Source organism: Amphibalanus amphitrite, unplaced genomic scaffold (genome assembly GCF_019059575.1).
Source record: "Amphibalanus amphitrite isolate SeventyFive unplaced genomic scaffold, NRLGWU_Aamphi_draft 000269F_arrow, whole genome shotgun sequence".
Taxonomy (NCBI): domain Eukaryota; kingdom Metazoa; phylum Arthropoda; class Thecostraca; order Balanomorpha; family Balanidae; genus Amphibalanus; species Amphibalanus amphitrite.
This window is the reverse complement of record NW_024881764.1, coordinates 547889-564959: the sequence shown is the minus strand read 5'-3', so window position 1 is coordinate 564959 and position 17071 is coordinate 547889. Positions and strand designations below refer to the sequence as shown.

The following is a 17071-nucleotide window of genomic DNA, read 5'->3' as shown; positions in this document are numbered from 1 at the left end:
ATCCAATTTTTCTTCCACCCGTGTTTAATTGATTGCATAGGGGATGTACTGAGTCGGAGCCGGAGCCGCCGGAGCCGGAGCCGCCGGAGCCGGACCATTTTACTCGGAGCCGGAGCCGGAGCCGGAGCCGCCATAACATTTCACCCGGAGCCGGAGCCGGAGCCGGAGCCGATTTTTTTCTCCGGAGCCGGAGCCGGAGCCGGAGCCGTCTGAAATTTCCACGGCTCCGCATCCCGCTATAAACTGAATGGTTACATCACTGAATGATTGCACTTTTTCTACGAAAAAGAAAATACGTCGTTGAGCGACCCCTAAACATCAAAATTTTGCTAAAATATTATTCACACGCTGTTTTTTTTACGCCCAGTGGAATAGTATGAGTGTGTCCCAATAAAGATTTAAACTTGTGAAAATGAGTGCCAATCTACTGCCCACCCGTCTGACCGGGCCCGCTGTGGTGCTGTGCTCAGGAACATCTGATCAAGGACATGGTGGCGGCCAACTTCATCGTGGAGTTTTTCTGCAGCTGGATGAAGGCCAAGGACATGTCGTCGCTGAAGGCCACCCTGAAAAAGGGTCAGCTGGAGAGTCGGTGAGTGAGCCGGCACCGGCTGCGCCCCCCCCCCTCCCGCACCTGTATCGGCCATCAGGCGACAATACAAGGAATGCTGCATAGTTCACTCGTCAACACTGTCAGGTTCTCTCTTCCTTACGTAAGGTCTCCGTACGTACTCATACCCTTCTGGAGCAAGGGCGGCGCCACCGTGGGGGCAGTGGGGGCAGACTGCTCCCACTGACAGGAGGCCATGGGGGCAAAACTATGTTTTTGCCTCCACACAATTTGACTGGGTTGACAAGGGAACAGAAGACTTGTGTTACTCGATTCATGATAGGATAGGATATGATGATGCAAACGGGGCTACAAAACTCCAATGCAAAGCTGTGCAAAGCTGTCACGGGGAGTCTAATGGTGGTCTTTGTTTTGCGCTACGAGGTCTAGAATTGCTAAAAATTGAGTTTGAAAATTTGACGTCATCAATTTTGACCAGTTTTTTCGCTATAACTTGGCCAAAAAAAGAGGTATAATAAATCGATCTCAAATTTGGTATGTAGATAGAAGGCGGTAGGGACTATCACATATCTTCCGGTTTTTTTTTTCGAAATTCAAAAAACTTTTTGGATTTTTCGGCTATTATATTCAAAAAAATTATTTTTTGATTTTTGGGGTCAAAATCCAAAAATTTCAAAAATCCGAGATAGCAGTTTTGTAGCCCTCTAAATTTTACACCTTTTATGTTTGAAGCATTTTTCTGCATCTCTAAAGCTGTAGGCCTGACAGCTCTTCTCGCGAAACCTTTTTTGGGGTCGAAAATGACAGAAATGACGTCACTCTGACGTCATTAGCGTCCAACCTATCATAGCCTTTGGAAAAAAAATTGGTCACAATGTGCAATAGCTGTTCACGGGAGAGTACCAAGAGTTTGGTGACGATCGGCGCAGCGGTTCTCGAGATATATCGAAAAAACTAAGGGGGGGGGGGGGCAAAAAATGCCCCCCCCCCACAGCCTGGAAGGTTAATATCAAAATAACTTCTATCGGTATTTATGTAAATGAAAAATGATTTCATAATACCAAAATGTATATTTATAAAGCAATATCCATTTCATTGTTTTCTTTAGTTACTATCCGCTCTGAAACACAGCATCTAGGTCTGACCATCAGCACTGATTTACGTGACTCAGCGCATGCGCGGTCTCGAGTAAAACGTGCCCGTGTGGCGTACGATTGTAGCCCCTTCTTTGACATCTGGGAGCATCGTTGCTCCACTGAGAGCTGCTGACATAAGTACCTAACCTGGAATTATTTCAATCTTCTAGTATAAAGACAGCCATTGGGCTCTCTGTGTATGCTCATCATTCTGCCCTAATGTCAGTGCTTGGCATTCCTAAGGTTCAAGAGCTTCTCCGATCGCTTACGCTTCGCGGCTTTGCTCATCTGTTTCGCTCGGATCATAGGCTTAACCCTCGCCCGCACATGCCATTTTACCATCCTAGAACGCACATGGGGGGGGGGGGGGGGGGGTTGCCACCCCCCGCGCCATTTCGTTCCTGTTGGAGATAGAGCTTCGCGGTAAAGACCAAAAAGATTCAATGGGAAGAGACGAATCCAATGATACCCAGTTTTACCTTCTCAGGTCAGTCATTGACCTTCCAGGTCAGGTCAAACTAAAAAATGTTGCTGTTTTGGGTCACCGTTGGATATCAAGTGCGCTGCTTATCATATACCGATGACGATGCGGTTTTCTGGTGCTAAGCCGGCTAGAACATCTTTGTCACACTACCCGACCAGGTTTTTGCTGCTGAGGTCATTTCAGGTCAAGCTAGGTCAAGGTCAATGATATTATGTTTGTATGTCTGTGTGTATGTGTGTATACTGATGTGTGCACCGATTGTTTATGTGTCCATATTACATGAAATCATGATCTGAGAAGCTTTTACCCAAAATGCAGTAAAAAAAAAATCACGAAAAGTAAATTCAGCTTGCCTAAAACGCAATTATTTTAGATGACCTACAGGGTGTCCCGAAATTGATGCGCGGTTGGTGCCGCATGCTATGTTGTCCCTCCCGAGTGCTGAAAAATTGCAATTTTACCGGCTCTCGCACCACTGACGTCTTGCTGGTCACACGATCACGTGAACCAAGCGGCTAACCCGACCACGGCCGGTAGTGGGCGCGGGAGGCCACTCTTGTCCAGACAGGCAACGTGGAGAAACTGCATATCACCAAAAGTGAAAAGGCACAAACTACCGATCCGCTACCGCGCGGTGGGGATGATCAAGGACGGTGTGACCCAGGGCCCAATCTTACCAAATGCCGTGAATGCTCATTCACGGCATTTGGTAACATTCAGTACTATTCCACATTCACTTATTCATTCGTTTAGGCAACATTCATTATCATTCACGCTATCAAAATCATTGAACAAGATTAGCTGGATGTAAATAAAAAGGATATATTTGATATCAGTGCTGTAAACTCCGGCCAGTGCTGCCAAATCCTATTTACGGCATTGGTAAGATTGGGCCCAGGTTCCGGATGCCAGAGAATTGGGCGTCAACTCTGCGACAATTAAACTTTGAATGGACCGCAAACGATCAGGAGAGACACTCAAGAACAGCACAGTTCGAGGGCGGAAGACTGCCTTGAGCCGAGTGGCGAAAATCGTGATTGCAAAGCCGACCTTTAAAAAGCACCATTCAACATCGCTGACAAGAAAACTGAATGAGATGCATGTCCCAGCATCCAAATCGACCCTCCACCAGTATTTGAAGACTATCTTGAAGCTGAAGCCGCTCAGATTCAGGATGCCGACCTGGCTTACCGTGGTCCAGAAGTGCAGGCAGCTGGATTCCGCCAAGACCCACAAAAACTGGACCATTAAGAACTGGAGATGCGTCCTTTTTAGTGATGAGGTGCCTTTTGTGGTCTCTAAGCCCCTAACTGACAGAACGATCGAAATGTAGGCCAACGGCAGCTCTGAGGAGTCCGCTGTCGAGTGTCGAGACGGTGAAACGTCTTCTGAAGAATATCTTTTGGAGCATGATGAGCTACAGAGGCTCTCTGAGCTTCACGAGGTGCCTTGGGGACAGACCGTGACTGCTGATTACTATGTCAGCGAGGTGCTGAAGAAGAATGCTGCCATAAAGATGCTGGGGAAAAGGTAAATGGTTCAAAAACCAGAGTCAAACTTTTGTCGGACATGTCCAGAGCCATTTTCCAGCAAGAAAGTGATCCAGCTTATCACGCCAGAAAGACCCAGGACTGGTGCCGAGCGAGGCTCCCAGGCCTCTGGGAGACGGGGACATGGTCTGGCAACAGTCTGGACCTGTCCCCGATCCAAATTATCTGGACAATCGTCAGAAAAGAGCTCAGCAAGCTCCCACGGGCTAGCTCAGAGAAGAAGCTGTTTAAGAAGACATAAACGACATGGCGTACTTTCAAAGGAGAGACTCTTGACAACCTGGAACGTGACACGCTAGAGTGCAATAGACCGCGTATGCAACTGAATGGGGACTTGATAACATATAAGCCGTGAAATAAATTCAAGCACTTCATAAGTTATTGAGGATAAAACAGCCGCGCATCAATTTCGGGACACCCTGTAGGTTGACCTTGACCCTGACCTTGACACCTGTGCATCGTCGAACAACATGTTCCATGGTAGGTGAGAGGTAAGACTGGCCAAAAAGGCCGAAATCAAGGTGTCAAAAGCTCACAAGGCCCATAGCCAACGCAAGATGTTAAAAATTGGTCATTTGGGTCATGATATGACCTGAAAAACAAGGTCATATCTCCGAAACCAAAAACCACAGAAGCTTGAAATTTTCAGTGGACATCAAGAAAGAATAGAGGAGCAGCTATACGAAAAATCAGGCTTCTAGCTCTAAAAATGTTGAGTGCAGAGCAGAAAGACTGCCTGGGGGGTGGCACCCCCCCCCCCCCCCCCCATGTGCGGGCGAGGGTTAAGCTGAGGCCTCTTGCACCAAACTACATTCCTAGGTAAATTCAGATTTTACCTAGATTCTCTTGCACCAAACTACCTACCAAAAAAACGCTACCGTGAAAATTTACCTAGAAATTCTACCGAGCGGCATAAGAACTTACCAATTGTTAAAGTCCGACCGGCTGTTTTCCTCTTGCACCGAAAGCCGGAAAGAAGTACTCGCGGAGGAGTTTTTGACGGTTTGACGGTAAACGCAGGCTTCCAAAATCACTAGCAAAACCTTAGGTAAAATGATTCAAGTAGTAACGATAGGCACAATACATGATAATCCACGGGTACTTTTATGTAAATTAGGCATTACAAAATGTTTAGACAATGATAAATCAATGTTTTATGAGTGAATAATAATATAATTGACCAAATGCTCCATGGGTTCACAGAGGTGCTTCTCCGTACCAAGGCGATAAACCTCCGTAGTAGAACAGCCAGGTTGAAGACTCACTGGTTGCCATGGAAACGAAGCTTATTTGTTCAAGTAATTTAATATCAAAATAACTTCTATCGGTATTTACGTAAATGAAAAATGATTTCATAATACCAAAATGTATATTAATAAAAACAATATCCATTTAATTGTTTTCCTTAGTTACTTTTTGTTTGCGCCCACAAATAATTCGTCGCCAAACAGCCAATCAAAACAAATCCTAAAAACGCGAGCTGTCAAATTTACCTAGGTAGGTAGGTTGGATGGTGCAAGAGAAGTTACCGCCGTAGGTAGTTTTACTAGGTAGGTATTTTGCCGATTCTACCTAGCTAGGTATTTTGGTGCAAAAGGCCTCTGGTGTGTTTTCATTGGTCGACTAATGGTGACGGTTGGTGTGATATGGTGTGTTTTCACTGGTCGTCTAGTGGTGACAGCGGTTTTTTTTTTGCCCACTGTCTTAGTCTGATGGAGTTCCTGCCGGCAAACAAGCAAACTGAAGCATACTTTACTGAGTTCTTCAAGGAGAAGGGCCTGTCGGAGATCGTCACCTTCTGGAAGCAGCAGGTAGGCGCTGCCCCGGGTCGTACCGCCAAGGCACGGCCATCCCGACCAGCCCCCGTTCACCAGCTCCAACATTCCTTTATATTGTGCGTCAAAAGTTTTGGTGCCTTCCGTCTATCCGATGTAACTTAGAATATAGTTACTCCCAAATATCGCGTTGCTGAGAAGGTCCTTGCGTTCCTGCAACCTTCCCTGAGGCCTTGATAAGCTTAACAGCTGATTTTGAACCAAAGGGTCATCGCTTAACCCGGCACCGCCTGGGCTATTTCCGTACCCACGACAGCCTGGGGGGGTCGGATCCGACCCCCCTGTTATCTCGAGAACCAATGGTCGTATTGAGCCCCGCGAGGCGGCGTTCGAAAGGTCTCCACGAGACCTTTCCAAACCACTCTTAACATTTTAAGATTGAGGTCAACTTTCGGGTCAATGGCAGGTCAAAGATCAAATTCTGGGGTTTTGCATGATGAGGCTTACGGACAGCGGAATCGATAGTTCCTGCTCGAAACTCACCAAAAATGACCTCAAAGGCCTATTGAAGATACTGTGTGCGTATAGGGGTCATACTATGTAAGCACGGATCAAGGTCAGGTCAGGTCACGAAAGGTCAAGATTTTCACTTTCTGCCACATGGGCATGCGACACATGTTTTATGGCTTATTTTTCACGCCGAATCCGATGGTCATGGTTATATGTAACCCAAAGTCACTCTCCTGGTCATCAGCAAGCATAAAACATCGTTTATATTATACATCACCGAGAAAAAAAATCGATTTTTCAATTTCTTATTTTTGACATAAAAATGCACTTTTCTAGACGACTGTGTCCCAGGAATCTAATGCTGCCATTTGTTTTCACATGCGATGTTCAGAAGTGCCTCAAACTCATGAAAATGCGTATGACGTCACCATGCCCTATACATGTTGGAGTTATTTTTTACAATTTGGAGGTCAAAAATAAAGATAGAAAGTTGAAATTTGGGTCGGCCCCAGGCACCAAGCCCAGAGTAAAACGCCCCACGGCCTGGGGCAATAAGCCCCATACTCTAGATTTAAGATTAAACATGGTAGTTGGCTAAATCTTACATGAGAGGTCCGTTAGACCGCTGGAGGCACGGCACTGAAGTTACCACGTTCTATCCTATCAGGTGTTCAGCAATGCGACTGGGCGACTGGGCGCTCTCCCTGTGGCGTCCGTTGGCTGAGTACACAGCCCAATCCCACCGGACTCGCGTCGCAGGCCAGGATCACCGGTCGAGCTGGATCGAAATGGGCCAGCACCGGTGGATTTTTTAACAGACCTTTTGCCTCGTCAAAAGACCTCTGCTCAACCTCTGTCCACCGCCATGGCCGGTTGGTTCTGAGAAGTGCATACAAGGGCGAGAGCTTTGATGCAAGGCCCTGCAAAAACTTGCCATAGTAGTTTACCAGGCCTAGCCAGCTGCGGAGAGAGGCGACGTCTCTCGGCTCGGGAGCACTGGTGATGGCCGTGACCTTGTCATCGGTTGTTTCCACCCCATTGCCGCTTACTTTGTGCCCCAAGTAGGTCACACTTTTCATGCCAAATCAACACTTTTCCCGGTTCGCCTTAACCCTCGCCCGCACATGGGGGGGGGTGGTTGCCACCCCCCCCCCCCCAGGTAGTCTTTCTGCTCTGCACTCAACATTTTTAGAGCTAGAAGGCTGATTTTTTGTATAGCTGCTCCTCTATCCTTTTTTGATGTCCACTCCCAGCCAGCAAATCGGAGCTTTCCCCGTACGGGGAAGGCCTATGGCTAGCTTGGGGCGGGCTCGGGGAAACCCCAACCGTTCTCCTGGGGAAAACGGAGCGTTCGCTTGGGATTTGAGACACTTTGTACGGGGAACTTTGTGCGGGATTCGTACGGGGAAACGGTATAACTGCCCAAGCGTTCCCCAAACGTCCCCCAAGCTACCCCCGCGCCGACTATGGTTAAAACCCGTTGTTAAGGTCGGTTCCCCGTACGGGGCTATCGAACATTTTCCCCAAGAAGATCCTGTGCGAGCCCCGCACATTCCCCTACCCGGCTGTACGGGTTTATGCTTACTGGAGACCTTCCCCGATCGGGGAAACCGTGATTTTCCCCTAACGTTCCCAGACCTTTCCCCGCGCGAACCCCGGCCGTTCCCCGACTTGGCAATGGCCCCACTGCCTTGTCTGCTTTTTTCCCCGTACGGAGAAGCCAGTAAAAAAACGCACTGGAAACAGATCGGGTCCCATTTAAATTGACAATGACTATTTATTTTGTCTGTAAACATACAAATATTTGTATACACATACTGGTTTACATACAAACAAAGTTGTCCACTTGTTTTCCCGCAATAGGGAAACGATAAGACCACACGGGAAAATAATTAGAACCAATCCATTTGGCCATGCCTGTTTATTTCCAGACTTTCAGGATGCTTCAACGACTATAAAAAAATAGATCAATACACAATACACAATAGTCTCCCAATCAATATATATATATATATATATATATATATATATATATATATATATATATATATATATATATATATACTAAAAAACACTAAAAAAGTTATTATTCACTCAAAAAAACATTGTGAACGCTTAGCAGGTGGCAAACATGACATACAGCAGCAGCACAGCAGTGACAAACAACAGGTGACGAACACGAGCACTGGTAACCGGTCTAACCCCAGTTCTAACACGTCGAACCCCAATTTTCCTCTGCAGCAGGAGTCTGTTCAGCAGATTGAGAACGACAGCTTTGCTGTAGTCTCCCTTCAGCTGGTCCCGCCTTCTGTTCGGTAGTGCACTGGAACCACAACTCGAGTCTTTTTCTGGCTGTTTCAGACACATCTCAGCGGTCAGCTGCCGCTGAGAGCCACCTTGCTATGATCCATGTCCCAGCGCATCTCCAGGAATTCTGCGGCTGTGGACAAAAACAAAAATATGTGCACTTGTAGGTATGTCAATCAGGTTTTACAGCTAGCTACTACATGGAATGTCCTTATATAGAAACTTCAGCTTACGCTGAAACATGTTGAATGCCATTTTATGAAGTTACACTTATTTATAACTTTTCCCCACGAAAAGTGCTTAAAAAATGAATGTGATATACTTTGAATAGTTAATTAAAACGGGAAATAAAAATTCAATAATTACATTTTTCTTCTAAACATTTCTCATTCCAGGAAAAGTCATTAGGTAATAAATGTTTTACGTCTATATTACGCCTTACGAAGTTCTTCGCGAAAGCACTTGACAGATAAATGAACGCCGTTTGACAGTTAAAATCGGTGGCTAGTTTATCAAGATAACAATGAAGCCCCTTTCACAAGCAGAGCTGTGTAGTAGAGCTGCTGAAACAGGCTCTTTCCGAAGGCAGAAAATGGAGTGCGAAAGCCTATTCAAAATGCATGTCATTTATTACAATCGCGTCAATCGTTCGCACATCCCTGTAAGCGGTTGATGCGATCGTGATTTCATGTATTTAATTAATGGGCTCTCGCATGAGATTTTTTGGCTGTAGAAAGAGTGTGTCTCAGCCTTAAAGGGACCCTCCCGGCTCCCACCTTCAAAAAAGTTAATGAATTGGCATGAAAGTGATGTCCCTTGGTTCAGAAAGAGCGAAAACGAATATCTACCAAATTTCGCCGAAAAAATATTCACTGGTTTTCAAGATATTAGGCTTTTACTTTTGTTTACTTTTTGGGATCTCCCCTGTTACTAGCGACTTTATTTGGAAGCAATAATTTGGCAGCCCTAAAGTGCGGCAGACGTTGCGCGCAAAGCAGCGTATACCACCACGTGTTAACGATGGTTTTAGTCTAAGATTTAAAAATCGTTAGATCTCCGCTGACGTCACAAATTCTAAGGGGGCATTCCAATGCATTAGCCCCTTAGAATCCGAAAACTGCAAGTTTGAAATTCCATATCTTCGAATTAAAGCATTTTTCGATGTTGTGAGTGTCCAAACCGGTATTTGCAGGTCATGGCCACCAATTTGGCTATCTCAACTCAAAACTAATGTTAAGGTGGGAGGGTCCCTTTAAAGGGACCCTCCCACCTTAACATTAGTTTTGAGTTGAGATAGCCATGTTTGCGGCCAGGCTCAGAAACCACCATTTATCCTGGTCGCAACCCCCGCAGCTTTATGGTGTTCAAGAAATTTCTTCCCTTTACTTGCAGGGTGGGACCAGCGTGGTCCCTATCTCTTAACCATTACGGGAATCTGATGACGTCATCAGGCTTTCGAACGTCCGTCAAATGTTTGACTAAAACGTTTTGTAGCACGCGGTGGTATATGCTGCTTTGCGCGCAACAAATGCCGCACTTTCAAATAAAGTCGCTAGGAACAGCGGAGATCCCAAAAAGTAAACAAAAGTAAAAGTCTAATATCTTGAAAACCGGTGAATATTTTTCGATGAAATTTGGTAGATATTCGTTTTTGCTCTTTCTGAACCGAGCGACATCACTTTCATGCCAATTCATTAACTTTTTTGAAGGTGGGAGGCAGGGCTGCGGAGTCGGAGTCGGAGTCGGAGTCGGAGTCGGTCGGAGTCGACAGTTGTGACCGGAGTCGGAGTCGGAGTCGGAGTCGATTTTAGAAACCCGAGCCGGAGTCGGAGTCGGAGTCACCGAAAATCTGTCGACTCCGCAGCCCTGCTAGGTCTGCGGAGTCGGAGTCGGGAGTTGGAGTCGGTCGGAGTCGACAATTCTGCCCGGAGTCGGAGTCGGAGTCGGAGCTGGTTTTTGACAGCCGGAGTCGGAGTCGGAGTCGGAGTCGCTGAAAATCCATCGACTCCGCAGCCCTGGTGGGAGGGTCCCTTTAAGACTTGGGTGAAGGACAGGTTGTTCAACAGCTCTAAGCTAACCCCCACCCCTAAGCTGGTAACTGCTTACCAGCTTCGCCTGGAAGTCGCTCTTCGGTTGCTCATGCGAGCAATTACGCATTAACTCCACGCCGGGTTCATACTGCCGTTGTGGGTTCTGCCAGTCCCGTCGGAAACCTTCCGGTCGTAACCGGCAGACGTCCCTCTAGAACAGAAGCAGATGAAGCATTAGGCTGATGACATTATATTGTCCGGGCAATTTAAGGATAATCTCAGACGGAGGTTGATGACCTCAGTCATTTTTACGTCATATTCTGCATATCCTAGACAGTGATCAAGATATTGTGTGTATCGAAAGCTTTGTCTTTTACAGTAAACTTGAGTTAGTATAGTCATTTTATATCTGTCATGGATTCGTTACAATTAAGTGCTTTAGTTCATTACCAACACAGCATAGCTTCCTCGTCGAGCTGCGTCCTCCTTTGGTGCCGAGTCCAGCTTCTCACGCACTGACCCCAGCGGTAGATCACGACTTTGGGCACTGGTCAGACAAGCGGTCACCACATCTCGCCGTTCACCGTCTTCGTTCACAGCTCTGTAGTGTCGCCGCACTCTTCAGTTCCAACCATGATCTGACCTGGAGCGGTACCTAGCCCACGGCTTGCTCCCACAACCGCGCGGCGCAGTGACTCTGGACCGACTTCCCCCGTTCGTCCCGTCTGACACGTCGCCACGGCCCCATTCACGATGACAGATGGCGACAGGAGACGCCCCTCAACCAGATGTGCGGACGGAACCGACGGCGGCCGGTCGTTGCTACCCCTTCCTCCCCTCCCCTCGCTGTGTTGAGGCGACACTGCTCCTACTGGCGGTTGGGATTCGTCTGGGGATTAAGTGTAAAATCCCGAGCGGGGAATTTCAACAGTTCCCCTACTTTTCCCCAATCAAACTGTTCTAGAAAATGGGTCGGGGATAACGCACCCTTCCCCGTACGGGGAATCTGATCTTTTACCCGACCGAACCCCAACAGTGGGGTTTGATTGGGGAATGCTGCTCTTTCCCCGCACGGGGATCGGTATGATTTCCCCATGTCTTTTGAACATATTACCGATACAGTCGGGGAAGGGATGGGGAACACGGACCGTCCCCCGATCCGATAGGGGCATTGTACGTTCTCCCCAAGCTTTCCCCAACACTGTCCCCGCACTTTCCCCAACCGAATTGCTGGCTGGGCTGAAAATTTCAAGTTTCTGTGATTTTTGGTTTCGGAGATATGATCTTGTTTTTCAGGTCATGTCATGACCCAAATGGCCAATTCTCAACATCTTGCGTTTGCCATGGGCCTTGTGAGCTTTTGACACCCTGATTTCGGCCTTTTTTGCCAGTCTTACCTCCCACCTATCATGGAACATGTTGTTCGACGATGTACAGGGGTCAAGGTCAGGGTCAAGGTCAACCTAGGTCATCTAAGATAATTGCGTTTTAGGCAAGCTGAATTGACTTTTTGTGAATTTTTTTGACTGCATTTTTGGTAAAAGCTTCTCAGATCATGATTTCATGTAATATGGACCCAAAAACAATCGGTGCACACATCAGTATACACACAGACACACACAGACATACAAACACATATAATTGACCTTGACCTAACTTGACCTGAAATGACCTCAGCAGCAAAATTCTGGTCGGGTAGTGTGACAAAGAGGTTCTAGTTGGCTTGGCACCAGAAAACAGCATCGTCATCGGTATTTGATAAGCAGCGCACTTGATATCCAACGGTGACCCAAAACAGCAACATTTTTTAGTTTGACCTGACCTGGAAGGTCAACGACTGACCTGAGAAGGTAAAACAGGGTATCATTGGATTCGTCTCTTCCCAAAGAATCTTTTTGGTCTTTACCGCTAAGCTCTATCTCCAACAGGAACGAAATGGCGCGGGGGGGGGGGTGGCAACCCCCCCCCCATGTGCGTTCTAGGATGGGAAAATGGCATGTGCGGGCGAGGGTTAAGCCCTGCCTCACTCAGTCTGTGTAGAACCTCGCGCAGTGCCTCCCCGTGATTCTCTGCTGTGGGGCCCGCTACCACAACGTCGTCCAAAAATACACAGACGCCAGGGATCCCGGCTAGCAGCGTGTCCATCGTCCTTTGGAACAGAGATGGCGCTGAGGCGTAGCCAAAACTGAGTCGGGTCTGTCTCAGGAGACCCCTGGATGTGTTGACAGTCAAATATTCCCGTGAGCCTTCATCGAGTACCATCTGATTGTATGCACACTTAAGATCTATCTTTGAAAATAATGTGCAGCCGGCCAGCTTAGTCAAAAGCTCTTCCACCCGTGGAAGTGGATACTGCTCTACGTGTGCGGCCCTATTGATAGTCAGCCTATAATCCCCACACAGTCGGATCTTTCCGCCGGGTTTCGGAACCACCGCTAACGGAGCGGCCCACTTACTGTGTTTGACTGGCTCCCAGAGTCCCTGCTGGATCTGCTGGTCCAGGTCTGCCTCCACTTGGTCACGGTAGGCCAGTGGCACGTTTCGGGCCTTGTAGAACCTCGGCTTAACACGCGGACCGACGGGGGGGGCCGATATCCGCCCCCCCGAGGTTTTTCGCGAATAGCGGAAAACCGCGGGGCGTAAATTTGGTACGACTATTCGCTCATCAATTTTACACATCCTGTGCAAGTTTGAACCTCCTAACTTTTAAGGTCAGGTCACCAGGTCACTTTGAATGACCCAACCTCAAGTCACTTTTTTGCAACTTTGTCACCGTGCCAGAGCTACAGTAGATGTCGGAGGCCTTTGAAAGTCGCAGGATGTTATAAGGTCATTAGTAGCTACAATTTGTATATCTCGGAATTTTGATATCGGTGACCTAAGGTCAGGTCAATTTCGCGACCTCCCCATTATAAGTCAATGGGGGAAAAATCAACTCCCTGTTTTTACCACTAAAACGGGTCGGAATGGCCCCATATACCATACATGACTTCATATACGATCAACCTTCACTACCTTGAGGTCTGTTTTGCTGTTAGGAAGCTGTAAGGTCATGTGACGTCATCAAAGGTCACCAAAGGTGTTTTACCAATAATTCCGTTCAGGAACAAGATACAGCTGCGCGGATGGTCTCATTGTGTTCAGCTCGTCAAGACGCATCGATTGATATACATGATGACCTCGAGGTCACGTGACCTGAGGTCAACCTTTGACCTTGACCTTTCGAGGTCAACCTATATATCTTTCGATGCGGATTGACGAAAGGATCACGATGATGCCCTTAGTTTGTTCCTATCTTGACTAATTCAAAAATTATTCGAGAAAAACTCCATATCTAGCGCCGCCATTTTGACTTTTTCGACCCCTGTGACGTCATCTTTGACCTGACCTGAAAATGACCTTTGTAAAAATTGTAGACCTTGTCCGTGCGTATCCGATGCCGTTTACCGCTTGCCGCTATCTTGCTTCGTTCTCGAGATCTCAGGGGGGGGGGCGGTCATCCGTCCCCCCCCCGTCGGTACTAAGTTGGCGCAGACCCCCGTCGGTGCGCGTGTTAACATCTGGGTCCACGGTGATGCTCACTTTAGCACCCCGGTAGCAGCCTAACCCATCACTGAAGACCTCCGGAAAGTCAGACAAGATGCGGTTTTCTCCGTGCGCGGAGCTCACCCGACAGATGGATGGCCAGTCTAGCTTTAACTGCAACAGCCAATTACGCCCGAGCAAGAATGGCCCATCGCCCTTGACTACAACCAGTGGTAGGAGCGCACGCTTTTCCCCGTAATACACGTCCACGAACACCTCACCACACACCTCCAGTACATCACCACTGTAGGTTTTAAGCACCTTATCACAGGGTTTCAGGACAGGCCCACCCCCCGGCCACACGCTGTGAAACTCCTGATCTGAGCACACTGATAGAGCAGCCCCGGTGTCTATCTCCATGTTCACGGACTGACCATCAAGAGACACAGTGACCAACAGCGGTGGCTTCTGATCACCCACATTGCTTACAGACGACCGGAACAAAAAATATGGATCGTTCTCACCGTAGTCAGGAGGGTTAGGAGGCGCCGCCGTGCTGCGCCCAGGATCGGCCGTCCTCACAGCAGCCTTGGCCCCACCAGCCGTGGCGGCCGCCTCCGGCTGGAGCAGGTCCCCCTCCTCAGTCACCTGTCCGATGCGAGCTTCCGTCCACGCGTGACAGGTCGCCCGCACGTGACCGAGAGCGCCACACGAGAAGCACCTCTGCGAGCGTCTCGCTGAGGCCGCTGGCGGCCGCCGCCCTCCCCGGCACGGCTGCTGGCCGCCGGCGGCCCCCCGCGCCGCCGCCGGCTCTCCGCTCCTGCGGGCCGTCGATCGTGGTCGATGTAGTTCGTGGTCCCGCTCCTGCTGCCCTCTCCTGCCACCGCCTTCCACGCGCCTGATGTCGCTGGCCTCTGCCCGACCGCTGAGCTCAGCGGCACTGGCCGCCGCTGACTCGTGGGCCTGGGCAATCTCCACAGCCTTACTCAGAGTCAGCTGTGGCTCACTGAGGAGCCGTGACTGCAGCCGTTCGTGCTGAATACGGCAAACGAAGCGTTCTCGAAGCATCACGTCCAAAGTGCTAGCTTCAAAACGGCATGGCTTGGCCAGTTTGCGCAATCTTGCCAGAAAGGACGTCACAGATCGCCGGTTTCACGCAGGCTCGAATGGAACCGAAATCTCGCCACAATCTCGGACTGTTGTGGCTCGAAATGGTCGCACAGTACCTTAACCCTCGCCCGCACATGCCATTTTCCCATCCTAGAACGCACATGGGGGGGGGGGGTGGTTGCCACCCCCCCCGCGCCATTTCGTTCCTGTTGGAGATAGAGCTTAGCAGTAAAGACCAAAAAGATTCTTTGGGAAGAGACGAATCCAATGATACCCAGTTTTACCTTCTCAGGTCAGTCATTGACCTTCCAGGTCAGGTCAAACTAAAAAATGTTGCTGTTTTGGGTCACCGTTGGATATCAAGTGCGCTGCTTATCAAATACCGATGACGATGCTGTTTTCTGGTGCCAAGCCAGCTAGAACCTCTTTGTCACACTATCCGACCAGAATTTTGCTGCTGAGGTCATTTCAGGTCAAGTTAGGTCAAGGTCAATTATATGTGTTTGTATGTCTGTGTGTGTCTGTGTGTATACTGATGTGTGCACCGATTGTTTTTGGGTCCATATCACATGAAATCATGATCTGAGAAGCTTTTACCAAAAATGCAGTCAAAAAAACTTCACAAAAAGTAAATTCAGCTTGCCTAAAACGCAATTATCTTAGATGACCTAGGTTGACCTTGACCCTGACCTTGACCCCTGTACATCGTCGAACAACATGTTCCATGATAGGTGGGAGGTAAGACTGGCAAAAAAGGCCGAAATCAGGGTGTCAAAAGCTCACAAGGCCCATGGCAAACGCAAGATGTTGAGCATTGGCCATTTGGGTCATGACATGACCTGAAAAACAAGGTCATATCTCCGAAACCAAAAATCACAGAAACTTGACATTTTCAGTGAACATCAATAGAGGATAGACAAGCAGCTATACGAAAAATCAGCCTTCTAGCTCTAAAAATGTTGAGTGCAGAGCAGAAAGACTGCCTGGGGGGGGGGGGGGTGGCAACCACCCCCCCCCATGTGCGGGCGAGGGTTAAAGGTAGTGTGCCAGCTTTCCTGGACCGTATGGAGTTAATGGCCCAGATAAGTAGAACCGGATTTTTAGAACTTATCCATACCTTCAAAACTCATGAAAACGTCTTAAATTCTTCAAATTTTGAGTACCCCAGTGCGAAATTCGCCCCGACGGGTTGTCGGTCGTACCCCAACCACATTTCACACCACTATGAACAATAAATGCACACACCAAAATCGCTATTAGCGATAGGCTCATCCAATCAAGTTTCGATAAACCCGTTCATCATCATCTCCTGCGGTTTCGAACACGCCTGTTAGGTGGTGCGGTAGACCGCGCCCAAAGCCAGGGCCCCGGTAACGTGAGGTAGCCGAGTCGGGGCAGCGTGCTCTGACCAAAGCCGGGGCCGCGCGTCCTCCCGGTGTCATGTGATAGCCCGGGGCTGCCCGCGGGGATGCGGTAGACCGCGCCCAAAGCCGCGGCCCCGGCTTGGGTCAGCGCACGCTGCCCCGACTCGGCTACCTCACGTTACCGGGGCCCTGGCTTTGGGCGCGGCTTCTGCTCATACTTTGTGGTGCGGTGGTGGTGCGTCGGGCCGCGCGCTCTGACTTCGGCCAAGAAAATGCGTCAGCTGATCATTGTCATTTCTGCCACTTTCATGTGGTGAGATGGGGTCATAACTTTAGAGACGGCTGTTTCATATCAATTATTTTACATAAAATAATATTTCAAACCATAAATTAATGTTTGACAGCCAAATTAAAGAAACAATACCAATACAGGCTTGCAGTTTAAATTCGACATTGTGTTGTCTACGATTAGACAGCTGATAACTCATTCCCGTACGTCGTAACTCTATAATGACCTTTGCTTATTGTCACATGTGCGCCGCATTCGTGATTGTTGCCGACGCCTGTTTGCAGGTCAGCCCACTACAGTTGTTATACATATCGAAAAACCGATAAACTTTTAGGCGAAAAAAGCACTATTTTAGGCCCATTTTTGATTTTTTTGCGATAATAGGTAAAAACAGAAGCTTCTTATCCTAGGAAAAATAAA

The 17071-nt window shown here is 48.4% G+C and overlaps 1 protein-coding gene and 1 long non-coding RNA gene across 3 annotated transcripts in view; one reads left to right on the top strand and one right to left on the bottom strand.

Moving 5' to 3' along the window:
* LOC122386984 (protein krasavietz-like) overlaps positions 1 to 17071 on the top strand; it is a 123764-nt gene that overhangs the window by 61742 nt on the left and 44951 nt on the right. For both annotated transcript variants that reach the window (XM_043376761.1, XM_043376763.1), the window contains exons 6-7: positions 471 to 592; positions 5450 to 5552. In XM_043376761.1, coding sequence (XP_043232696.1) covers positions 471 to 592; positions 5450 to 5552 — 225 coding nt within the window. The remainder of the gene's footprint in view (positions 1 to 470; positions 593 to 5449; positions 5553 to 17071) is intronic.
* LOC122386985 lies at positions 8109 to 11596 on the bottom strand. The gene is made up of 3 exons (XR_006257472.1): positions 10814 to 11596; positions 10440 to 10574; positions 8109 to 8466 (listed from the first exon to the last, which is right to left on the bottom strand). It is a non-coding gene; the product is annotated as an uncharacterized LOC122386985 (long non-coding RNA).